Source organism: Amia ocellicauda, chromosome 4 (genome assembly GCF_036373705.1).
Source record: "Amia ocellicauda isolate fAmiCal2 chromosome 4, fAmiCal2.hap1, whole genome shotgun sequence".
NCBI lineage: Eukaryota > Metazoa > Chordata > Actinopteri > Amiiformes > Amiidae > Amia > Amia ocellicauda.
The window spans coordinates 2,125,288-2,152,785 of NC_089853.1; the positions used below are offsets into that span (position 1 = coordinate 2,125,288).

General features: G+C 36.6%; 1 protein-coding gene across 1 annotated transcript in view; it reads right to left on the minus strand.

The window, feature by feature from the left end:
- syt9b (synaptotagmin IXb) overlaps positions 1-24,093 on the minus strand; it is a 33,161-nt gene extending 9,068 nt beyond the window's left edge. Inside the window, exons 1-3 of the mRNA XM_066700476.1 lie at positions 23,513-24,093; positions 9,166-9,517; positions 8,056-8,602 (exon numbers count right to left, since the gene is read on the minus strand). Coding sequence (XP_066556573.1) covers positions 8,056-8,602; positions 9,166-9,517; positions 23,513-23,660 — 1,047 coding nt within the window. The 5' untranslated portion in view covers positions 23,661-24,093. The remainder of the gene's footprint in view (positions 1-8,055; positions 8,603-9,165; positions 9,518-23,512) is intronic.
- Between the last annotated feature and the right edge of the window lie 3,405 nt (positions 24,094-27,498).

Here is a 27,498-nt window from a genome sequence, read left to right on the forward strand (position 1 = left end):
TGATCAGTACTCACAACGGATGGGTCAAAGTTTTGATTTAATCTGGCCCAAAGTTTTAGTAACATGAGCCTAACACTGCAGGGCACACTAAACAGGTCTTTACTGTGTGCCGTAGAGTACAACACGTTCTTCACCTGAAATCTTAATACAGTGTAAATAGTTTTAAAAATGGAGCTGAGTAAATTGGAGTTCCAGGAACACGGCAATGAGCAGAACCAAAGCACTTAGCTCTTTCACATGTTTAAAACGAGGGCGTGGCTGTGAAACCGATTCCTTTCAGGCAAATAATGCAATTACCGATGCACATTTCCCAACTATAGAATGACAGTTGCCTCCATTTTCACAAGCACTTAAATCAAGTCAGTGGTAGCATTAGGGGCAAAGTAGGCCACTTGTATTTTGTCAATCAAATTACAGTTTAGCAATGTGATTCAATACGACTGGAAGAAAATGGAAGCGGTCTATCTTATATAATTATCCATCTAACACCTTCCCTTAAGGCTTGTTTACTTTTTAAAGCTGCTTTAAATAGACTAGAATATACCTCTGTTGTTTTTTCCCTCTCTCTCTCTCTCTCTCTCTCTCTCTCTCTCTCTCTCTCTCTCTCTCTCTCTCTCTCTCTCTCTCTCTCTCAAGAGTTGGAAAGTAAAATGACATTCAAATGGTTCCAAATATAAGTAGGTCATTTTGCTGGATGTTATTGGAAAGCTAAATTTAAAAATGGCCCAAAATAAGTGCATAGCAGCTATGATTTATTTTCAAGTGTTAACCCCTGTTCCAATTGGTTTTAGCTTGCATGAATCATAAATACCAAGGAGTAGAAGAAACCACAGAAACAGTATGAATTATTTGCAAATGGTAATAATAATAATAATAATAATAATAATAATAATAATAATAATAATAATAATAATAATAATAATAATAATTTCAATAGATTGTTTTTAATTGCAATATTCTTGTAGATGTGTTTTTGTTTATTTCATGATTTTAATGAAAGTCACTGAACCACTAGTCATTCAGATTATATATAACTCTGATCTTAATATCTGAAGGTTTTATTCAGCTTTGAGATTTTATATATATTGTAAATATAGTAGTTCCAACTTTTAAACAAAATTATTGTTGTGTGTTTTTTAAAAGATTTAATAAATGTTAGACTTATTGACCTAACATACCAGAGTCACATTTGTACAAAATAGTCTCCTTTCCCATTGGTAACTATGTACTGGAGCTTAATTAAGTGTTTTCATAAATTAAAGAAAAGGGGAGGAATAATACTGGATAATACAGAAAATACAGTTTAATAATCTATATAGGGTTTATTTACAATGTTCTTGAAATGAATGCAATGCGCTTCCATTCAAGCAGTTACATATATACACACAGTGTCTCTTTTTGAATATACCAGATCCATCTAATAATAGATGTTTATCTTAATGGTAATGTACAAGAAAACCAGACAAAAGCTGCAGAATACAAATGCTTACTTTATCTGTGGGTCTCGATCGAGGTTTGCAACTGAACATACTAAGTGAAATACTTATTTATTTAGTTGTAAAGATGTATTCCAGAACCAGCAGGCTAAAGTGAAGCAAAGAAAAGGGGGAAATATATAGTTTTCATATATCGATAGCCGAGCAGAAGAATTCATCTGCAATATCTGGGGGACCCTTGGGGAGTGGCACAATCACACAGCCATTTGTTTTGTTCATTGTCTTCCGATGCAAACTACGATGCCACGAGTGTAGTTGCTGACATCTACTTTGTGCGTTGCTGCCCTCAATCTGTATATTGAGATTGATGGTTTGTGGTGATGGCCCCCTGCATCTGTTTTCCTTTCATACACAGCGCTTTCATCATGATACCCGTGACACACCGCACCAACTGGCCTCGCAGTGTAAGCAGCGCAACCAGCCTTATTAAATGATTTATTCATGAAATCATGTTGGATCCACTGATGTCCCACAAGTTATTCCTCCAGAGGTCTGTCCCAGTTCAGTGACTTGAAAGGGCTTTAGACAGCCTGGAGCTATGGTCCCAGGTTCATGATCCCTTCTCTGGGATCTCTGTCATGTGCCCTTGCCCCCCACATCATAGACCCACGTCTTAATAAAGGTACATAACATTAGCTTGACAGACAAATGGTCTTTGTTCTTGAACATTCTTCTTTTTTCTATTACTAATGAGTTCCAGTTAAATGTATGTACAGTACAAGTGATCCAATTACCAAAGATTTTAGTTCTGTTTCTTACATAATGCAGTTTTGACGAGTTTGTACACTTTTCTTTCTTTTCCTTGAGATATCCTTTAATTCATTTATAATACATCACTATCTTCTGCCTTGAGATGTAATGATATCAGTATTTGGCATTTACTGATCTATTCATGACTGCGAACTAAAAAAGCTATTAAACCCTGAACAACTTCAATTGTTTATGTAATGCAATTATAATGGGTCCTATTGTTACTGATAAATCACAATGTGAGGGGGTCACTTCTTGCTTTACGAGATTCATCCTTCAGTCTTGATCCTGTACTGAGCTATGCCATTCATCCAATTGTCTAATGGTGTCCCATTTTTTTGGTAGTTTCATTAACAGAGGAATCTACCGGCAGAAAGTCTGTGTTTAATTCAACTGCTACCTTGTCTTCACCTCAAGACTGAAAAGATAATCTATCATTGGATGAAAGACCTTGAGCTTTTTTTACTACACTTCAATTAATAAAAGAAAACCGGATAACCTCGGTATTGGTGAGACACCGTTAGGACTTGTAGCGGCATCAGAAATAGAGGACAAAATGAAAACCTTCAGCTGTGCTCATAATATGAATTATAACTGAACTAAAAACGACAGGTTTATATTTAGCCATGGGCAGTGTTGGTGAAGGAAACGGTAGACCTCCAAGCAAACATGGGAATGCTAGAAAATGTAAATAATAAATGTAAATGTGAGTGTCGATTGTATATCATGCTGTCAAAGCATGGTTTTTACTGCCATTTCTGATTTACGTCAGAGCTCTATATACTTCAGGGTGGGCATGTCTAAAATGTAAAATATTTGAAGATCTGAGTACATTTTCATGTCACTTTTTATTTTATCTTGCAGATTTAGGGAAAAAAAACAAGATTTCATTTTGTTAGGCATGCACTTTCTAAATGGCAGGACAATTATAAAATCTTATCAATGCTTAAGATGACATTATATTTATTATTATTATTTATTTCTTAGCAGACACCCTTACCCTTAGACTTACATTATAACACCACTGAACAAAAATATCACCAGACAGATCCTGTGCTCTTGCAGTTGTTGCCTAACCAGGAAGTGATCAAATGACACGCCATCAATTCTGATAGCAGCCACTGACAAGGCTTAAACGTTTAAGTGTGAAAAGTCATTCATTTCATCACTGACAGCCGCTAATTGAACAGAAAACAGATACAGTCACTCTACTTACACACTACTTTGAAAACACGAGGACACACATATATACAGCCATATATTCATAAACTGTAATGCAGCTTTTTATAAGATGCCTATTGACTCTGCAGACCTGGTTGCCATTTGTTAAACTGTATATTAATTAGACACAGCAGACAATTGGAATTAACATCGATTACCTAATTAGAACACATGTTTAGGATGTCAAACATCTGCATGTGTCATTCTGGCAGGTGGGTGTGGAGGAGCTAAACCTGAACTGTGGTGTCATAGATCTATTATTGGCATTAGGGCAGCTATTCTATATAGATGACATTACATATATGAGGGGTATATCAACAAATAGTGTAGCAGGTTGTTACTGATATGCCTTCCCCCTACACACACACACAATGTATGGAGAAACTCTGGCTGTAGTTAGATATACTGGTCCTAAACTCATGAAGGAATTTACTTATAGGAGGAGAGGAAGCAAATGCAAAAACCCAGTCATCTGATCTAAACCCAGCAGATCATGAGTGGCAAACCATGAAAGTCAGGCTTGAGGCACAGCAAGAAAACTAGACTGTTTTGAAATGCATGACTAAATAGGCCAAAAAACTAAACGAGACTTTGTCAATCATCAGGAGCATCATCTACAGTGCTTATTTTTCTTGTGAAATGTGTTTTTTAGGGACCAAGTGCTTTTGTAATCCTTAACAATGTATACCGTTATAAACATGGGATATAAAAAATTACTGTTGTATTTTTTTGTTGCTGCTTAATGTTCCTATTAGTGTAACACACACACGCACACACACACACACACACACACACACACACACAGAGTTTCTGTCATAACCAGTTTTTATTATACATGACTGTTCTGCTGTACTACCTCAGTAAGGCTATAAATGAATGCATTAGATGAATCTACCGGGGTATTGATCTGATATTACAAGGTGTATAATCCACCCTTAACAAGCTCAATTATGGAGGAACAACTGATACAAAGGAGAGAGAGAGATGAAATTCCATGCTCTGCCTCTAAGACAGATTTACAGACCTCTGTAAACTGCAGAATTCGGCGACATGGTGCTTTTTTCTGATTATCTGTCTGTACTTTTAAACGAAGGCTGGAGCCAGACATACAGAAGGTCATCTTTTTTGTTTTTCGTGATCACTAATCTTCCTGACTCAAATCAGTTTATTATTCTAAAGCGGTTCCAGAGAGACCATAAATGAATGAAGTCATTTTTTTTTTCCTTCATAAAGACATTAGCTTCACTGCTGCTCTATTTTTTATACATTTCATTTTGACATATCTAAATTATTATGTGCTAGACCTATTAAATATTGTATTTCTTATTCTCCTGAAGTACTTGTCCAAGTGTTCTATCTTATGTTAATGCGCAATGACCTTTCTTTTATAACTGATTTCACTCCACTGTCTTTAATTTTTAAAGAGTTGATTTTTAATGACCAAAATGTGATAGGTTAAGAGAATACAGCTCATTAAATGTCTGCAACGAATGGTCTGAAACACACTATGCTACACTTTTAAACTCATAAATGTCATATTCTAACTACGGTATTGTATAGACAAAAGTGTAATACCTAATCAATTTTTTTTTTTATTCCAGGTTGCATGGTTAATGGCATATTGTCAGTATTTAAATGAAGCACTTTGAACAATTTGCATTCCACTTGCTTTTTGCATATTCTGAACTGGAATTATTTGCCTCAGATAAAAAACATGGTATCTTAATCATCATCAGACCAGGCATGATATGAACCAAACTGAAGCTCTGACCCACCTGCCAGTTGCCAGCTGTCAGAAGCTGAAGCCTTCGGACTAATGCAAACCTGACGTTAAGGCTTCTAAAGTGAAAGGACAGGGTGTGGAAGTTTTTACCCATAGAAAACAAATGCATATATATTTATTTAAAGGTGAAAATATGGGATCCTTATATGTTTCATATTGCAACAGTTTGCGTATTTAAAACATATGGTATGTATTTTAAATATATTTTAGTTCATCATCCATATATTTAGTTTATAGGTTGCAAATATGTGGTGAGGTTCATTTCTATAATACATTTTCAACACATATATGTGGATTACAGACTAAATATATATGCCATATATTTTAAATATACTATATATATAAGGATCACATATATTACAATTCCCACCGTCCAAAGATGGATGGATGGATGGATATATTACAATTATATAGGCCTATTTGTTTCCATATTGGTATTTGGTCAGTTGTGGCACTACATAAGGAAAGAGTCACAGCTATGGTTAATTCCTGAGAGCCACCGCGTCTCTCCATTGCTTCCGGGCATAAACTGGACCATTAACTATTTTTATTTTCACCACCACACTGACCCAGTCTCGTAAATAGGACAACAGAGTAATGAAAAAGCATGACCAGTTTTAAAAAAGGACTTTGTGTCTTCTAAAAAGTGACAGGGGAAATCAGTGGAGTTCTTATTGCTCTTGAAGTCTTGAAGATTGAGACTTGCACCACCTATTTATAACAGCCAAGATTCCCTTTCACCTCTCCCCAATGGGAGATTTATTTATTTGTAAAGATTCATTTATCAGCTGGTGATTAAAACAGAACAAAAATAACCACATCCACTACATGGTACAATGTTATCAAATTCAAACTAAACATAACTCAGATTCAAGTGCTTAGTCTTAGGAAAAAGATTTTCATCTCTGTGGGCAAACAGTTGCTAGAGTGACGAGAATTAATCTCAATAGGAAAAGTTGGCAAAGACAGTGACTTGTACTGGCTACCAGAGCGAACATGAATAAGATCTCCTTTCGACATGACAGGAGGCATCAGCAGGGCTCATTATTTGGAACTGTTATGAGATACAGGGGAGCAACGAGAGGATGCTTCGTGGTTATGCTGGGGGAGACGGCTCCATGCAATCACAAGATGCTGTAAAGGGAGCTAACGCAATCGCTACAGCAGCAGCATGGGCCTAGAAATTCATTCAATGTGGCAATTGGCTTTCATGTTCAATAATTTACCTTCATTGAAATAGACTGTTCTAGCTTTACACTTATGCACTGTGTCAACATCGTCTCCACAGCTGTCACTAATTCTACTGTTACCTTCAGACCCCTGTCATTTCAGTACAGACACTTGTATGGATGGCATCTGAGCAATGCTGCATTAGCCAGAATTGTTGTTGTCTTGTTAAATTCAAAGAAATGCGAGTTGTGTCAAAACCTGTCCCCACACTTCAAGATGAAGTGGCATCTCTGTAAGTCCCCCAGCCATGTAATGATAATACCTGTCTTCAGAGCAGTTCTTCTTTATTTTTATTTAGATTTTTTAAATTGATGGGGCTATAATTTAGCTCAGCATGGTGACACTCAAATCTCTGACACTGTTCACCAGTGAATTTAATTTAATACTTGATTTCCTTTGCACTGAATATCCCTGGAAACACTGCACTGAATACACCCACAAACAAACAAAAAACCCTTTGCTTTCTTTTTCTTTTTTGTAATGTAATATCTGCCAGTTTGAGCTACTTAAATGTCTTCTTACTGCAGCAATTCTAGAAATTGTGATGCATTTAAACCTCCGTATTCGTCATTAGTTCACTGCTCAATGCCCTGATTCCACTTGAAAAGGCAGGCATTAGCAACTATGTCCTTCTCACGTCCTTTGTTTGGAATTCATGCAAACTTAAAACAAATTGAAAACATTTTTACATTTTTTTTCTAATGCTGAAATAAAATCATGAAACAATTGTTCTTCATAACTAGATCACAACATGTGCATAATTACCATGTCAGAATAAATACCTTATATATATATATATACAATTTCCAGCTCCATAAATCTCTGTGCCTTTCATATATTCTGTTTATATCCAACCAAATGCTCTTTTCCACACAGTATAGCATATTGGTATTTTTGTCTGACATTGTAGAGAAGTATAAAATTCCTGCTGTGGTCCCCCAATGAAACCAGGCTTGTATCACTATGATAGCAGTCTGTCTGCTGCTGTGAAAAACAATTTGACTTAAATATAAGTCAGAGCAAAGTCATCCAAAGTGGGACATGCTAGATGACACCTAAAGCAGATGCTGGGAGCTCCCTGTCCGCTTATTCTTGACACAGTTTTAATACAGATTAAATATCACCAAGTTGACCAGTTACCATTATGTAGTTTATCTAGGCACGTTCAATTTCTAAACCGTATGATATTTCCTAAAGGATATGGTATGGGACTTTTGAAAATGTATCCAAAACAAATTTCAGTAGTAGTTACAGGAATGATAGGAAATGCAATCAACAACTACTATTCATGTATTCATTCTTTTTTAAAACCACTTTTAGTGTTCTGAAGAAGTCAGTCAATGATGAGTCTAGATTGCCTATGCTTTAACACCAGTCCCTCAGTAATGTGTGTCATTTACATTTACATTACAATGTGCACACATCTGCTTCAAGTTTCACATTTTTTACCAGCAGTCATTATATACTGTAAAATGAAATGCCTGCTTCCAACTGTAAAATTCTCAGACATATAGTAACTATACACAGAGGACTTCTCAACTGCTTCAGAAAAAGAGCAATGAAAAAAGCACTTACTGTGGTGACATATTGGATATCCCTCCAGAGTTTTGTCTCCCTTGGAAAATCAGGCAAATCTAAAAAGTTGTCTACTACCACCTGGCCAATCATGTCATGCCTGGAGAATCTGTCAAAGTCGTACACACTGAAGTGCAGCTTTCGTGTGGGCAGCTCGTTGTAGGCCACTGGGAATAAAAACACCTCATCAAACACGGGGTTCAGTGTTTTCCTGTGCACCTTAGTCTGATGTTTTGTTTTTCGATCAGGGAGTAAATAGATTTTGACATATGGGTCAGAGGTGCCAGAGAAGTCCTTGGCAGGCAAGTCCTGTGCTTTGTGGATTTTGACAATCAGCTGTTCCAAGTCACAGTCGTATTTGAGAATAAAATTGAGCTTCCCACAGGATTTGTTGTTGCTTCTCCTGCCGTCGTCTGTATCAACTGACCTCTGTTTGTACAGCTCTGGTTTAATCCTCCCAAGCCCAGTGAGAGATTCCTGTCTTTGAAACTGTGTAATGTTGAAGTCCGGGTTGGAGAGATTTAGTTGCCTCCGTATTGAATTGTGCCTTCGAAGGAAGCAGAGACAGGCATAAATACACTATAAGAGCATCATTAACCTTTCAAAGAGAAATAACAAGCACATTATGTAGTTCTACATCATCTCAGCAAGAAGCACTTTTTTTTTTTTTAAGATGCCAGTTTCACTGCTGAAATTATTGTTTGCTATAATAAATATTTGTTTGTTTACACCTGTGATTTTTTCCCTTTATTGTGTAATACAAACAAAGGATTATGCTATCTGGAAACCAAATTCGAAAGTAGGACTGTTTGACAATGACCAAAATTAGTCTACTTATTATATTTATAGCATTTCTTTGTTGCCATTTTTTACACATATTATCAAATGTTAAATGCAGCAGCTTTTCCTCAGAATAGCCTGCTGACCTCTGTGTGCCAAGACATTTTGTGCAATGCCCTGCAACTCAAGCGACACTTCGGGGAAAGCCAATTGGAAACTCTGCTAAAGTTGTTTAATTCAACCACCCTCACTCTGACCCCTCCTCAACTGTGCTGAAATGTGAAATGTATTCAAAACATGAGCACCCAGGAGTGGAAAAGTGACACTAACCGAACCGAAGAAGTGGGCTCTGTGATCTGCCTCTGCATCCGCGCATTGTGGATGCAGTTCTCCTTCCCCTTGGACTGGGCCTCCAGGGGGATGTCAGGAGACGTGTGACTGATCTTCATGGCCGACTCTGGCAGGACGGGTGGCTCCTTCATGTAGTCCTCACTGTACTCATTGTCGTTGACCTCCACATCGGTGTAGGTGGCCTGCTCCGGCTGGCACTCCTTGGTTCCAGTCGAGAATCCGCGCTCACGCCATGGGATCCAGCACAGCTTCCATGACACAAACAGGGAGACTCCGAACAGAGCGAGTCCGCAGGCCGTTACAACCAGAGACAGCAAGCTCACAGAGACATCTGCAAGACAGAAGACACAGTATAGATGGTCTGCTGTAGGACACGGGCAGGCACCACTAGCACGAATACTGAGCCGCTGAACCCCAAGGCAATATAAAATGCTGAGGAGAGGTTTGTGTGTGCTTGTTTGAGAGGAAGTTCAACCGATAAGGGACATCTTAGGTGTATTAGTAAAACTGTTTATTCTCTGGACTCCAGTTGATTTGATCAGTTGAATATTGAGATCTGTTTGGTGGCAATAACAGTCTGTCCAGACTGACCTGTAACTTGGGGCACACCCTTAATTCAGATGGGGCCCACTTAAGCAACACTATATAAAGCATCTCAAAAATGCATTGCAGACCCATGCAAATGCACAGTACTTTGAATTTAAATGTACAAAACAAAGGGTGGGAGTTAGTATTAAAGACAGTATTTAATTTTTCCTTTTTTGTATGATGTTTTGCATAGGTTAAAATTAATTTTGACAATCAGCCACAAATAAATGGCTTTTTAGGACAATCCTCTTTGTGGACAATCTTGAAACAGGTATAATGTGATGGACAGGGAAGTGCATACTATATGTTTCTTGGAGCATTAGAGTTTGTTTTGACAGTTTAATATCATTACTGTTCCTTTCATGCATAATATAATACACAAACGACCAACTGAGCTTCAAAATCACCCCATAAATATTGAACCCCTCTAGCAATTTTTACATTTGCCACATTTTCGTGATTTTGATAAGCCTCTAGTGGCAAAACACAAATGCAGCAAACATTTAACCTTAAGGCCTCTTAAAATGATGAAAAATAAAAAAATGCACAATTTATTTTCTACATAAACTAAATGAATGTAAGCAATGTTAATGTTTTTAAGCCATGTCTAAAATATCCCACACATCTGCAAGTTATTTGACAGACAATCATAATGGAATGAATGTACTGAGAGGCATTTCTTTTCAAATCTGTGAACAAAAGCATTTCTCAAATGAAAAACGAAATTTCCCAGCTAATACTTCGGTATATTAATGTAAGACATTTGCAAAAAGGCTATTTTCCACCTGATTTATTTTACTCCTTGAACTGTATATACAGAAGGTTTCAGATAACATAATGTCCTCCTACATTGAAAGCAATTTGTGTTGTTGTGTACAGCAGTTCAGTAAGTTTGACAAGAAATATACTACTACTACTACTACTACTACTACTACTACTACTACTACTACTACTACTAATAATAATAATAATAATAATAATAATAATAATAATAATACATAATTCAGATAAATTGATTTCTGTAAACAAGTTATTCTTGGTTAAACTAAATTATGTTTTTCATCAACTAGAGCTTGTGTTTTGGAAACCACTCAATATAGCAAAACTGTCTGATACGAAATGTAATGATATGTTCATACTAGTTTATTTATGAAGCACAAGATACTTAGACAGGCTTTAGTCTGCACTAAATCATTTTCACCAAGTTCTGCCAATGGTCCCAGAAGACTCATCATTTATGTTTGTCCTTCCTCTGATCAGACGGACTCAGACAATTTTATTAGCTGCATCTGAACGAAACACTGTTCATCTTACTTTATATATGTTACAACACAGAAAGTATTGTGTGTGTTTTGGTATCAGTATGTGATTCAGCGGAAACCTCAACATCTGATGATATTTTATAAGAATTTATTAATTACAGTTTGCACATCAAATTCATGGTAAAGGCCAGTGAAGATTAATGGCTGAGGGTGTATCATTAAGCACAAGGAAATGGACACAATATATTTTTCCCAAATAATCAATGATACTGCACAATTATAGGCATCTTATTGACAATCTTGACAATTTGTATTTAAAGCAGGAATAAAATATATTAAACAAATAATTATTAGGTATGAACATGTTTCTATTTCAAACGCGTTCTGTTAATTTATTTGTTTGCTATATCAGACTATCCCTATATCCATCTATCTATCTACAGCACTGAAAGAAATTAAGAGACCACTTAACATTGATTTCTGAACTTGCAGTGGTCTTTAAATTTTTTCCAGAGCTGTATGTATTTATTTGAATACATTTCTAAGGGATTTATTGAGTTTATGGAAACTAGGCACTGGAGTCATCCTAGAGAAATAATATTCATAGACAGAGGATTAATTCAATAAATAATACATTTGAATCAATATTTTTGGACACCTGGCCTCAATAACTCAGCCAGAGCCGAATCATGTAATGTAACAGAATCATTGAAAATCACATTATAACTAATGGTGTCATTAGAGTGCAGTTCCTGGGAAAGCAAATGTCCCCCGAGAGCACAAACCAAACAATAACAGCTTAATGGGCAAGTCATTCAAGCACTTATATAGTGTACAGTGCTCGATACATATTCATACAATTTGCATATTAATCAGTAGTGAAACAATGCTAACCTGAAACTAGTACAATACCAGGCATTTCTGATGGCCTTGAATAAAGTGACACAAGAAAAGTGGTACAACGAAAAGTGTGAACTTCCACTTCCTAGTTCTGTCCCATGCCAGCTTCACCAGCAAGAGAAAGACATTGGGGCATACTGAGATAGACATGCAACTTCAAGATAAAGAGTTGAAAGTTGAACTGTGAATATGGCAAACATTTTTAGACAGGGAGAAGGGGGACTGATTGTTAAATTGTATTAAAATAAAAACAAAAATTTACTGAAAACATATTTTGTGTCGTCAAATCATTTAGTGTGTGATTTATAATAAGTTATAATAAGTTAATAGATGACATCTCTTATACAAAAAGAGACACCCTACACATGACCTTTTAACTTCTATAAGTGTTATGCGTAGAGAAAGAACTAAGGATTAACCAAGATCACAACAATGGACATTATTCATTTTGAACATCCTACTTTGACAGCTGCTTTGAAAAAGAGAAATGCCACGATTAGTTTTCAAGAACCTTATTTCCCCACAGTGTGTCAATACCAGTCTGATTTCTCTGAGGCTGTCTATAGTATATATTGTTACTTCAATATAATTTAAAAATGTTATGTGTTCAGTGCACCTTCGAGAGCAGCTTTAAAATAAAGCTTGATTAAACCGCTCCAGAATCAATGTATAAACAGAAAAGGGTTAGAGAAGTACTAATGTCATACTAATTCCTTTGGACAGGCCTTCCTTGAACTCTAGATTATTTGTTATGCAATTAGAGTTTAGAGTCTATGAAAAATAGCATTGTCACTGAGGTTCTTGTATCTTTATAATAACTGTATAAAAATGTATGTGAATTATTTGGAAGTAATTAATATTCAAATTAAACGATGTCTTTAAACCATTTTGAATCACGAAATTCTGCATCTCTTATTATGTGCGTGGTACCATGAAAGAACGATTACTGATTTCTTATGGATCCATATGACCTCCACCACTGAATTGCAGAGAAATATGTTACAGCTGGCTTTTTTATTTGTGTTTTTGATGCAATGAAAAAAAAAATCACTTCTAAATTGAGTCACACAGATTGCAACTAGCAGGTAGCCTCCCAGCAGGTAAGCAGAACAGAAAACAAATTAAATCAATGAATAAATAAATAAAGCAACTTGTAAAAGGGTCTCTGTTTCAATAACGATCAAGTCCTGAAATTGGACTCTTGCTGACAATGAAACGGTTTGAAGGAAACAGCTCTCTGAAAAGCTCTGACAATGTCTTCACTGAGCCAATAAACTTTCAACCCCACAGTAAAACTGAAAGCCAGCCAGTCCCTTTGATTATCATAAAAAGTATGCGTTTCTGGCACAATCCAGAAAATTAAATATTCCTTTAAAATCAAAAACCCATACACTGGAGTAGTGTAAGCTCACTAAAAGTCATCCCTGTAAGCAGAATTATGACACAGGTTATGTTATGCAAAACACCCCAAGAACAAGCAGGAGCTAAAGACAGCTGCTGATGTCTATGGGTTCAGACTTCAGGCAGTCATTGACTGCAAAGGATTTGCAACCAAGTATTGAAACTCACGATTTAATTCATGATTATGTTAGTTTGTCCAAATACTTTGCCACCGAAATTGGGGGGACCACATATAAAACATATAATTCCTACACTGTTCACCCAATTTTGGATGTAACTACCCTCAAATTAAAGATGAAAGTCTACACTTAAAGCACATCTTGATTGTTTCCTTTCAAATCCATTGTGGTGGCGTACAGAGCAATTGTGTCACTGTCCAAATATTTATGGACCTAACTATACATCTCTCTGTATCCAACTCTTAAATCCATGAGGAACAATGGCCTTTTTGACTGAAAGTATATTCCAATGAGGAAGATGAAGCCACATCCAATGATGTACAATGCTGTATTTCTGGAGTATTTCTTTGCCTTACTAATCATAGAGACCTGCACATGTATAAATTAAATGTAATGTAATTCATTGTGATAGGAATAGTTAACGTGTTAACTTAACTTGCTGGCATAAATTGCATCATCTCACTTTGAAGTTGTTGCTAAATATAGAACAAGAAGAGAGCCAGACTGCCAATGCTAGAGGCAGCAGGATGATTAAACGTGTCTCTTTTTGGGCTGCCCCCCAACCCCACCCTCAAAAAAAAAAATGTTACAAGTGATTTACTTAAAATTAAATTCACACAGACCCTAAAGTAAAATGTTTGCAAGAGAGGATAAATAGCTTCATATGATTAAATAACTTTTTGCTGTTGTTTTATGTATTTTCCCCACTTGGCTTTGCTCTGTTTGTTGCATGCACATCATTCGGGGGCATATATATGTAATTATATTTTCTTTACCCAAAATATGCAATTTACAAGCAGCTCATGCAAAGCTACAAGAGACAGCAAATTGCAAAATGTAGCAGAGGCCAAGAGTGGAAAGGTTATTACAGTCGTATTTCCTTTTATAGCTTAGATTTTGTGAATGCTATTTTAATAATTTATTTAAATCAAATCAAAGGATAACATTTTGACCGGAGTCACACTACACATGCCTTGCTTGTATGCTTTTATATGTATACATATATTGAAAAATGCATTTGAAATTGTCTACAAAGCAGTGGGAATTCTAATAGTGAAAACATAACACGTTAGATATGTATAACCATCAAAACATATCACACTTTAATATTTCCAGCTGTGAGCAGAGGACTGCAACTTTTTATAAGACTCTTGAGGCTATCAACCATCTGCGGACTTGATCTGAAGGATTAGGAGGGAGGGACAGAGGAAAATATATTTTTAGAACTACAGAAAGTCCAGTTGAAGTGTGCAATAGAAAAATAAAGAGGATGAGACAAAAATATATGAATGCAGAGGAATTATTTATTTTAAGGTAAATTTTCATCTCTTTTGACAGAAAGGAATGTATATATGGGAATATACACCTCCGCACCACACCCCACTCGTACTATTTGAACCTAATGTGCTGCAAAATGAGACAAAGGATGCAATTTTCCACCACAGAAACAAAACTATAAACTTAGAACTCTAAGACTTATCAGTGCACTGAATTTGGTCTGCATTTGGTGAGTAAAAAGTACCTTAACTGATATAATTTTCAGAAGGAAATTATCACCTTCAAACAATCAAGATTTTTGTTGCTGTTTCCCCAGTGCAGAAAAGAAGCAAATAATGCAAAACCAACAAAAATCCACTTTGATCTTTTAATGAATAGCCCTAATTAGTTCAGAGAAAATGAATGTGGCATTCACTTCTCAGTGGTTCAGTTTGAGTCAGACTCCAGATAACAATCACTTTTCACAGGCAACACCTCTGAGCAGCTAAGGTCCGCAGCCCAAGCAGGTGACAGATCTGCTATGCCAGCCTCACTGTGCGTGTTATTTCTGCATTCTCTAAAACTCAGGGGGAGACGCATCACATTTAAAAGCTCATATACACAGTGAACCTTGGTATGGCAGCTTATAGCAGGAGTGGAGAGAGTAACTTTTGGAGAACTGATGACCTGACTCATTTTCCACCTCTGCAGCTAAATCGTTTGTACACCACAATTTAAGAGAATAACACCACCCCCTCTGAAAAAATAAGAACAGATACAAAAATAAAATGAATAAATAATCATGTCAAAGGTTACACTGTAGATTTTGTGCATACACCAGAATGACAGCTGCTATTTTGACATGTTTATTGATTGAAAAAAAAATGTTTTGTTGTTGTCGGTACCTAGGCAAAAACAATACCATGGGATCTCTAAATATCTCGGAGAATACATTATCCGAATGTGCAGAGATTGAGATCCACCGGGCCTACTGCTATCTCCTTCCCATCAGATTGTTAACTTCTAGCCTGAAGGTGCGATTGCCTGAGACTCGGGCATTGTAACCACTTTGAACAGCACTTGAAGCTCCTTGGAGATCCTCCTGCTCAGCAATCAGCTGAGCCCACTCCTGTTTGGGCCTTAGAGAGGAATTTGAATGGTTTACACTACAGACATCCAAGACACTCAATGTAAGCATTTGGGAAGGTGCATTGCCCATGCTCACTGCTCTGCAATGGTTTCATTAAGCAATATATTCAGCATGTACAGCAACATGTCTCCATGAATCATGATTCTTGGTCTTATATAAGATTTATTGTACTGTAAAACAGTGTAGTATCATGATGCATAGCCACAAGCACTTTGCAGCCACTTTTATTCTCCTCCTTATAACTTGAATGGTAAGTGAATGTGATTTATAGTGTGAATCTTCTCATGTGAAATTTAGTTGTAGTAGAGCATTCACAACTGAAGATCCATGTTTACACATCACACACCCCTCTCACATATGGCTGTGCGATTTTAGCCTAATGTATCCCCAACAGTCCTGCCCAATACAAAACATGGCTTTTAATTGTAATGCAAAATTGCTGAGGAAGTGCAAAGACTTAGAATGCTAAAAATATCAAATTCTTTATTTTGTCAAATCTACATTAGGTTCACTGTTAAAACGGCCTTTCATATTGATTTATACATCTTTATTTTATAAATATGTTAATAATATTACCCTTCATTTGACTCATTTCATGTTAAAACATCTCCAAGCAATTAAAAACATACAAAAGACAACAAATGGATCAAACAAAAATAATATGCATACATATATATTTGCAAATACACATTCACACACATGCAGACATACATACAAAGTAGGAAGTTGAGTAAGGCTTAAGATGGCCTGTAAAAATAGTTAGAGATGATGAATCTGTTTGTCCTTGGCAGGCTGTTCTAGAATCTGGGTGCTGAGTTGCAAAATGCCCCGCCCCCACTGTGTTGAGCATAGCTACACACTGGAAGACTATTGTCAGCTGATCAAAGTGTTCAGGCATGGCTATAATTGCTGACCATTTCTTTCAGATTTGCAGGACCCATGTTATTTAAACCCTCGTAAATCAAAAGTAAAACTATTAAATCAATCCTAAACTGCACTGGTAGCCAATGCAGTTTGGCCAGCACAGGAGTGAAGTGTTCACTGACTTTAATTTCAGTACAAATTCTAGCAGTGCAATTTGTATACTTGCTGTGCTGTAGCCAAAACTTATTTCGAAGTACCAGTCAACAGGTCATTACAGTAGTCCAACCAAGCAATAAAAAAGCACAAACTAGCTTAATGGACACCAAACAAGCAAGATGGGTCGAATGGCCTCCTCTCGTTTGTAACCTTTCTTATGTTCTCAGCATCAGAAGTAAAATGTTTTGATGCATCCACAGTCTTATAGTCTTGCTTAGCAATCTGAGTCAGTGCATACAGTGTCATAGTAGAAAGCAATGATATTGCTCACACATCCAGTGTACTCCCTGCCACAACTGTGTAATTTAATCATTTGATAAGGAGTTGCACAAGTTAATCATACATATTTAAAAACAATGTAATAATAATTACGTAAGATTTAACACTGATGTGAAATATGATTACAGAGACCTAAACGTAATTTGCATTAGTCCATACCACATGTAAAGCGGTATAAAGAAAAAAACTGCCATTTGATCATCTAATGGTGTTGCAATGAAACAGACAGGGCACGCCAAGCTTTAGAAGAACGGAAACTAATATTATGTTTGAATCATAATGTCAGCCACTCCGTTTTGTGTTTGTATTGATTCATTCATGGATCACAATCACTTTATTGCATTATATTTGGTCAACTGTCAGGATCAGTTATTTAGGGGATTATATGGTAATGCCCTAAATGTATAAATCCTTCATCATATTTAAATGATTTGGACAGTAATAATATTGTTCTCATTGAGATAAGACATTGGCTGCTTTCTGGGAACAATTACAGAAATTAACTTATCTTAAATACTTTGCAGAAAGAGATTTACCATAGATTATTTCCTACTGTTGGTAAGTTTAACATTATGCAAATTATATTGCTTATTATGGATTTAGTTTGAGCCATGCTAGAAGTAGGTTACAGTGTGAATGTAATTTTTTCATTAGTGTTGTATTTTGGGAACCTAAAAGTGTTATAGGAAAATACTGTACCTGTCTAGTATCTACCAATATCTCAAATATGAATGTGCTATAAAACTCTATCAGAAGTGTGTGTATGTATTGTAATGATTAAAATTGATTAATTTAGCTTCAGCTACTTAAAATGCTATCTAACATGACAGCTATCCTGTGATCCTTATTTTGGCTCATTACTTAATATTTTATCTTATTTACTGAAATTGAAAATGTCTGTATTAAATAGAAATGTTATAGACATTATCAGGGAAGGTAAAGATTGCATTACAATATAATGTTACTGGTCCTAATTATTTATATTGAAACAGTTTGCTTTTATTTATTAGATTTTCCAAAGTGAACAATGTATTAGAATAGCAATCAATCCAGGAATCAAATCCGGATAACCCTTTTGACATAAATCCATAATTTAAATTAACCTTCTATAGAATTTCACTCTTCTGGATATTGTGTTAACTGTCCATAACAGAGTGACATACTTTCTCTCAATTGTGTTCTCAAGGACATTTATCAATGGATACAATATTCATCTGCACATGCTATTTTGAGTTTTTTATATTTCGCATTGTGCTTTCTTTAAAAATTGCTCACTTTTAGGGTAATGATTCAGGTAAATCAGATTCATTTTTAAATTAATATGATGAAGTCAGATTATATACAATGTTGTGTGATGAATTACCCACATGAGAGGGTGTTCAAATATTTGTATTTTAACTGTAAATACTGGGATATCCTACAGCAACTGCATACTTATTCTGAGGGACTGCCTGTTCTATTTCACAACCTTTAAACATGTATAATAACAATCTAGCAGAACTCCATATAACTGTAAATCACTGTAAATATCAAAGCAAGGAACAGCAAATATTATTTATGAAGAGAACTGCATTTGGAAGGAGGGGATTGCTCACCCCAGTACACCTTCAATGGACCTTAGCATCTTCCTCTCAGAAACCTTATTGTCATACTCAAAACTGCCAGGCAGGAGGCTTTATAGATTGGCAAAAAACAAAACAAAAAGCCTTTCACATTGGTCTTGCTTTGTTGAATGTGGTTGGGGTGGGGCATTAACAAGAGCCACACTGAGATACTGGGTGTTGTAAAATGAGTTATGAAAGGAAACAAGCATCGCCATTGTCAAAAGCGATGCTTCCTGTATCAATGAGGTTGAAAACCCTGCATAAGCAACAAAGCTTGTAATTATATAATGCACTGCTCCTGCTCTATGCCTTTTTAAGGACTGGAGCACTTGAAGCAGTACAGTGGAGGAAAAAAGTATTTGATCCCCTGCTGATTTTGTACGTTTGCCCACTGACAAAGAAATGATCAGTCTATAATTTTAATGGTAGGTGTATTTTAACAGTGAGAGACAGAATAACAACAAAAAAATCCAGAAAAATGCATTTCAAAAAAGTTATAAATTGATTTGCATGTTAATGAGGGAAATAAGTATTTGACCCCTTCGACTTAGTACTTGGTGGCAAAGCCCTTGCTGGCAATCAAAGAGGTCAGACGTTTCTTGTAGTTGGCCACCAGGTTTGCACACATCTCAGGAGGGATTTTGTCCCACTCCTCTTTGCAGATCCTCTCCAAGTCATTAAGGTTTCAAGGCTGACGTTTGACAACTCGAACCTTCAGTTCCCTCCACACATTTTCTATGGGATTAAGGTCTGGAGACTGGCTAGGCCACTCCAGGACCTTAATGTGCTTCTTCTTGAGCCACTCCTTTGTTGCCTTGGCTGTGTGATTTGGGTCATTGTCATGCTGGAATACCCATCCACGACCCATTTTCAATGCCCTGGCTGAGGGAAAGAGGTTCTCACCCAAGATTTGACGGTACATGGCCCTGTCCATCGTCCCTTTGATGCGGTGCAGTTGTCCCGTCCCCTTAGCAGAAAAACACCCCCAAAGCATAATGTTTCCACCTCCATGTTTGACGGTGGGGATGGTGTTCTTGGGGTCATTCCTCCTCCTCCAAACACAGCGAGTTGAATTGATGCCAAAGAGCTCGATTTTGGTCTCATCTGACCACAACACTTTCACCTAGTTCTCCTCTGAATCATTCAGATGTTGGCAAACTTCAGACGGGCCTGTACATGTGCTTTCTTGAGCAGGGGGACCTTGCAGGCGCTGCAGGATTTCAGTCCTTCACAGCATAGTGTGTTACCAATTGTTTTCTTGGTGACTATGGTCCCAGCTGCCTTGAGATCATTAACAAGATCCTCCCGTGTAGTTCTGGGCTGATTCCTCACTGTTCTCATGATCATTGAAACTCCATGAGGTGAGATCTTGCATGGAGCCCCAGACTGAGGGAGACTGACAGTTATTTTGTGTCTCTTCCATTTGCGAATAATCGCACCAACTGTTGTCACCTTCTCACCAAGCTGCTTGGTGATGGTCTTGTAGCCCATTCCAGCCTTGTGTAGGTCTACAATCTTGTCCCTGACATCCTTGGACAGCTCTTTGGTCTCGGCCATGATGGAGAGTTTGGAGTATGATTGATTGATTGCTTCTGTGGACAGGTGTCTTTTATACAGGTAACGAGCTGAGATTAGGAGCACTCCCTTTAAGAGAGTGCTCCTAATCTCAGCTCGTTACCTGTATAAAAGACACCTGGGAGCCAGAAATCTTGCTGATTGATAGGGGATCAAATACTTATTTCCCTCATTAACATGCAAATCAATTTATAACTTTTTTGAAATGCATTTTTCTGGATTTTGTTGTTGTTATTCTGTCTCTCACTGTTAAAATACACCTACCATTAAAATTATAGACTGATCATTTCTTTGTCAGTGGGCAAATGTACAAAATCAGAAGGGGATCAAATACTTTTTTCCCTCACTGTATGTGAATTAAACCACTTCTTTCAATCTATACAATTTACAAAAGTCATTATTTATTTTTTAAATTGCCACAGTTTGTGTTCTTGTTCCAAATGGAACACAGCCTACACAGATGGTATCTTTCTAAAAAAATAAACACTTAATAACAGCTCACAATGGTTTATCTAATTGGTATAGTGTTTTGGTTTGTGCTTTTTGGACTTTTGTTGTTTCACAAATGTATGTTTTGATGTTTCACCTGGTACACATTAATTAACAATAATATATATGTTTTAAATAATAAAACATGCTTACATGAATCCACAAACAGGAAACTGTTTGAAATAGTAACTGACTGACCTGCTTTTAATATGGATTTGACAATTGGCTTCAAATATTTACATATTCTGTTTGAAACTTTTCTCCCCCCATTGTTAACACCTACGGATATCCATGTTCTCTAAAGGCTGCGTACAAAGTCTTTGGTCCTCAAACATACAGAAAGTTCACATCAATAATTATATTCCCCGGACTGAAAGAACCCTTATTCTGCAATTATACATAGCACTGGTACAACATGAGGGAACTAATGTCATGTGGTGTCATGCTCGGCAGAGTTGTACTCTTTGTTGATGAGATCATTTAGTGAGGTTTACATTTCTGCAGCCCTTTCCTCACACAGAATATGTATAAGTCCCAAGGAGGAGTCTAACTGAGATGTCTTCACAGAACTATCTCATGTGCTCAGCAGGGTGTGTCCATGTGTCTAATGACTGGACACGTATGCAATTCCTTGGGTAGCATAAGCAGAAGCTTTTAAAAAAAGTGCCTCTTTTAGGTTTTAAGTTTTAAGCAGAAATTTAAATATTTTCCTGGGGGCCCTTGTTTAAACCATTGGGCATGCTGTAGCAGTCACTCCAAATGGGCTCTAGAAATAAACTATAAAGAACACCCTACTAGATTGTGTGGAACAAAACTGGTGATGTCTTTCACACAACATGTAAGGTTGTATTGTCTTGTATAGAGCAAAGGTCAGCAAAGTATAGTATTAACCCACTTAAGTTTTGTCTGCTCTATTTGTATAAATCAAACTTTTACTTTCTTTGTTGTTGGCAATTTATTTATTGGACAACCAATGCCAAATCACTGTGCCTTTGTAGATAAAGGCATGCACACCCTTTAAAGAAGGTGGTGTGTGGAGAAATCAAAACCAGACACTGTAGTGGTTGTGACTTTGTTAGATATGCGCAAATACATTTATTTCTATTTATTGTATTAATTAAAAATATATTAATGTACTGTATGGATTATAGTAAAATGCACTATTAATATGTATTATTATAATTATTATTATTTGCACAGAGTATGCAATGTATTTTCCAGAGTTGAATGCTAAGCATGTATAAATGAACTAGAGATGAAAATGTGTGCACATCATGGCAGTAAATAGGTCACTAAACCTTTAGGGAAATGACTGAAAGAACTTGTATGGGATCATGTATGTTTTATTACATTTGTAACACATGGTTTAATACATTAATCAAGTGAGGCTGCTATAATTGTCTCTTACTTAAGATTATGTAAACACTCTGCTCACACTACCATAGTATCAAAGATGCACAATTATAAAACACAATAAAAATCCCGTGCTTATCTGTAATGGCACACCATTGCATTAGAATAATAGTAATAATAATAATAATAATAATAATAATAATAATAATAATAATAATAATAATAATAATAATACAAAAAACATATGATTATGTACATTTTAATTGGTTTCAATTAAGCAAGAATTATTCGGAACTGAAGGCATATTCATTTCAAATATCTATTTCTGGTTCTCCACTACCTCCTGACAGACTAATTTATGGATTAGTCTCCATGTAAAGGGTTTTTAGACTAATCGTATTCTGGACTGCACTTAGATCCTAATGTATTTTAGCAAAGCTATTAACAATGGGTGGGGCACTTTTTAAAACACGATGAGAATACTGACTTCCTTTTCGATGCATCTCAACACGTTGATGTGCATCTCCATTCTCACCATCACCGTTATCATATAATATATGTAATGCATATGTTTAAAATTACAGTTGAATACCCATATGTACGCAATTGACGGATGGGGAAACTATTATTATTATTATTATTATTATTATTATTATTATTATTATTATTTTAATTATTTCTTGGCAGACGCCCTTATCCAGGGCGACTTACAACATAAGTGCAAAAATACAGAGAAATACAAGGCATCAATCATTACAAATTCAACTTAGCTAAAACATAGCAATTCAAAATAATACATTTTACAAATTCCAATTTACAATTTACAAACTAAGTAGGTACACAATAGTTCCTGCAACAAGTTATACATTTGATTATTTTATAATTTTGTTTTTCAGAGGAAAATATTGCAGTTTATGTTGGCTGCGACTTTTCTGTTTAAGGTGATTAATGCAGGCAGGTTACAGAAGCTGATGAATAGCAGGTGCCTTTCTTCATTACCAGTGGGTGGAGTACCAAAGCGCCACTGAAGAGCAGTAAAGTTGTGAATGGACTTGTCATGCAATGTATCAATAAACCCGAAGATAGTAATCAGTAGCTAAGGGTAGGAATCCTCTCTGCCATTTCTTTCGACCGAAAAAACAGCTGTAAACTGATGCAAAGAAAAGTGTGTAAACTATAGACATTGCAGTGACAAAAAATAAAAATTACCTGAATCTGTATATCTTGGTCTGGCAAGATCCCGAAAATAGTAGATGAAATCCAGACAGTTTTCGTTTTGCACTTCGCCCTTAGAACAGAGATCCGACAGGAGTTCCAGCGCCTTTTGACAAATCTCGTCCTCTCTGTCGCCAGGCATTGCCCACCAGCATCCTTCTGAATGGAGGGGCTCTGAGGCAGCACCGCACCACTCCGACCGCCTGACTAGATCCACAACACTCAACACATCTGTGCAGCCTGGAGCACACTTCCCAACAGCATAGCTGGAGCTTGGAGATGACGATCGGGGTTCGCTTAAAACCTTAGCAGAATAGCCTTTGTTGAACAGTAGTTCGGTCCAGATTAGTATATGCAATTACAGTCCACAGCCCCCTCCGAGCAGGACAGCAGCGCTGCAGGGACCCTGGCTGAGCTCACGGGTCACTCTGTCCACTAGCGCTGGTGCTGAAGTCGCCGCTCGCTCAGCGCTGAATGAGCGACTCCGGCTTCCTGTGCTATCGTTTCAATCTCACCGTGAGCGCCCTGGGATTGGCAGCCTGCCTCGGTTCAAACTGCTCAGCTCATCACCAGAGCCTTTTGCTACCCCCTGTTTCATCCTGTGCTTGGTAGTATCGCAGTGCTGCTAATTGTGATTCATAAACAGAATTAAACTGCTGCCCCAGTGACGTTTTGTAAGTGAAATCAAACGATAGAAATAATTACAACAGCAATTGCAAAATATTACACCCATAAAACGATTTTTATATGAGAACTAGTGAAACAATGAACAGTATGATTAATACAATTATATTTAACTATATGCTATGTTTCAATAATATGATGACCATTATGTCCTGAGTTCATTGAGAGGTAGACTATAAAGTCTTTTTTTAATGTGACAGTTAATAGGACCAATATTTTGTTTATAAAAGAAAAATACTATGACTACACAAATAACACGCACACACACACATATCTATCTATCTATCTATCTATCTGTGTGTATATATATATATATATATATATATATATATATGATTTCATAGTCATAGTCTGGCCTCCTTATTACACTTGTAATGTACTTCATTGAATTACACTCACCTAAAGGATTATTAGGAACACCTGTTCAATTTCTCATTAATGCAATTATCTAACCAACCAATCACATGGCAGTTGCTTCAATGCATTTAGGGGTGTGGTCCTGGTCAAGACAATCTCCTGAACTCCAAACTGAATGTCTGAATATGAAAGAAAGGTGATTTAAGCAATTTTGAGCGTGGCATGGTTGTTGGTGCCAGACGGGCCGGTCTGAGAATTTCACAATCTGCTCAGGTACTGGGATTTTCACGCACAACCATTTCTAGGGTTTACAAAGAATGGTGTGAAAAGGGGAAAACATCCAGTATGCGGCAGTCCTGTGGGCGAAAATGCCTTGTTGATGCTAGAGGTCAGAGGAGAATGGGCCGACTGATTCAAGCTGATAGAAGAGCAACTTTGACTGAAATAACCACTCGTTACAACCGAGGTATGCAGCAAAGCATTTGTGAAGCCACAACACGTACAACCTTGAGGCGGATGGGCTACAACAGCAGAAGACCCCACCGGGTATCACTCATCTCCACTACAAATAGGAAAAAGAGGCTACAATTTGCACAAGCTCACCAAAATTGGACAGTTGAAGACTGGAAAAATGTTGCCTGGTCTGATGAGTCTCGATTTCTGTTGAGACATTCAGATGGTAGAGTCAGAATTTGGTGTAAACAGAATGAGAACATGGATCCATCATGCCTTGTTACCACTGTGCAGGCTGGTGGTGGTGGTGTAATGGTGTGGGGGATGTTTTCTTGGCACACTTTAGGCCCCTTAGTGCCAATTGGGCATCATTTAAATGCCACGGCCTACCTGAGCATTGTTTCTGACCATGTCCATCCCTTTATGACCACCATGTACCCATCCTCTGATGGCTACTTCCAGCAGGATAATGCACCATGTCACAAAGGTTGAATCATTTCAAATTGGTTTCTTGAACATGACAATGAGATCACTGTACTAAACTGGCCCCCACAGTCACCAGATCTCAACCCAATAGAGCATCTTTGGGATGTGGTGGAACGGGAGCTTCATGCCCTGGATGTGCATCCCACAAATCTCCATCAACTGCAAGATGCTATCCTATCAATATGGGCCAACATTTCTAAAGAATGCTTTCAGCACCTTGTTGAATCAATGCCACGTAGAATTAAGGCAGTTCTGAAGGTGAAAGGGGGTCAAACACAGTATTAGTATGGTGTTCCTAATAATCCTTTAGGTGAGTGTATATTAGTAAAATTAACATTACTTTTTAGCAGATTTTAAAATGTGTAATAATTTGTGCTGTGGATATAATGCTGTATTTCTATGTGCTGCAGCATTGTTTTCAATTTGACATTTTCAACATTGATTTTGAGATACAATTAATTACCGCTTCAAGATTCTCAAACATATTAATTCAATGTATTTATCTCTCAAATGTAGCCCAAATGTAATATATAACAAGACAATGTGTAACAATGTTTATGCAGTATATAACAAGACAAGCTTTCTTCAGGCAACAAACATGATGTAATGAAAATTAGTTCTTACCATTTTCTTCCATTGCATTAGACACCTGTCTTTCCACCTCAGGTGAAAGTGGTATTTCAGACATTAAGGTCACTTTTGCAGAAAGAATAAAACATAAAATAAAATTGAACACCTTGTGCTTTAGAAAGGCACCAAATGATCTCATGGTTCTATCTGTTACAACACAGAATGTTTGCTTGTATTTGTTCAATTACACCTTTTGGCTTCAGGCTAAATTAATGATAAATAAATGATGAGAGAACTTTAAACATAAACCTGTTCACCAGAAGGTGGATAAAAAGTAGCTTTAAGCTACAAATATAACTTAAAATAATGTAATATCTTGAAGTCCAATTATTGGGTGAGTGAAACTAAATATTTTAAGTCACAGCATTAAGCAGGTAGTAGAACATATTTTGTGTTCAGTCCTTAAGGGTCGATTACATTATTGAAAATAATCACCAAGACATAGTCAGAAACGTGTACTTTATCATGTTTCATTAGATAAACTGTTCTGGAAACACATTATGAAAAAAGAAATAAAGAACAGTTATTTTGCAGGATGATTATATTGTGGGACAGTAACTGGTGTTAATGTTAGTTATTCTTGTTTTTTTTTTTTTCAGGTGAACTGAAACCCTAACTGGTCACTCTGAATTGATGGTCTGTGGATAACATTTGGCATGTATCAGAATTTGTATACACAGAGTTAAACCTGAAAGCCTTTTTCCTTAATGCATGTCAACATATTTGTTAAACTATGAGACTAAATGAATTAGGAAGGAACAGACATCCCACCCTGGGTATTTGGCATTCAATGTACAGCAGGAAACATTTTAGGTTTCTAGTGCTCATCCAGAACAGCTTTCAAATGAAATCTATCTGCATTAATCAGAAAGTCAATTACTCAATTCCTTCTTACAACAGCACCAGCAATAATATTGCTTTTGCTTTTGCTTTTGCTCTTCTAACAAAATACATTTTACATTTTAGTATATTGTAAAATGATGTGTGTATTTGGTAGAAATAGTAATATACTCTATGCATGAGCACATTTGCAAGATATGAGTAGAATTTAATAAGTAGGACAACTTACAGGATAATAAACTTTCATGGGGGAATTGCTTGTGTACTAAGTTGCTCCAGGTGTATTGATATATATAAGTAGGGCAGTTTAGAAATTCCATTGGAAGCTGTATCATTTGCGAACTTTACTTTACATTTTCATGTTTTTATTATTATATTGCATAGGCAATATAGATATCATCATCTTAAACAGATTTTGTCAATCCACTGTTGGATAAAGGCCTCCACATGATTTTATTACTAATCTTCGCATTTTCTCTGTCATCGTCTTTATAGTTTATTTTTTGATATCCATTACTTCTTTAGTCCAT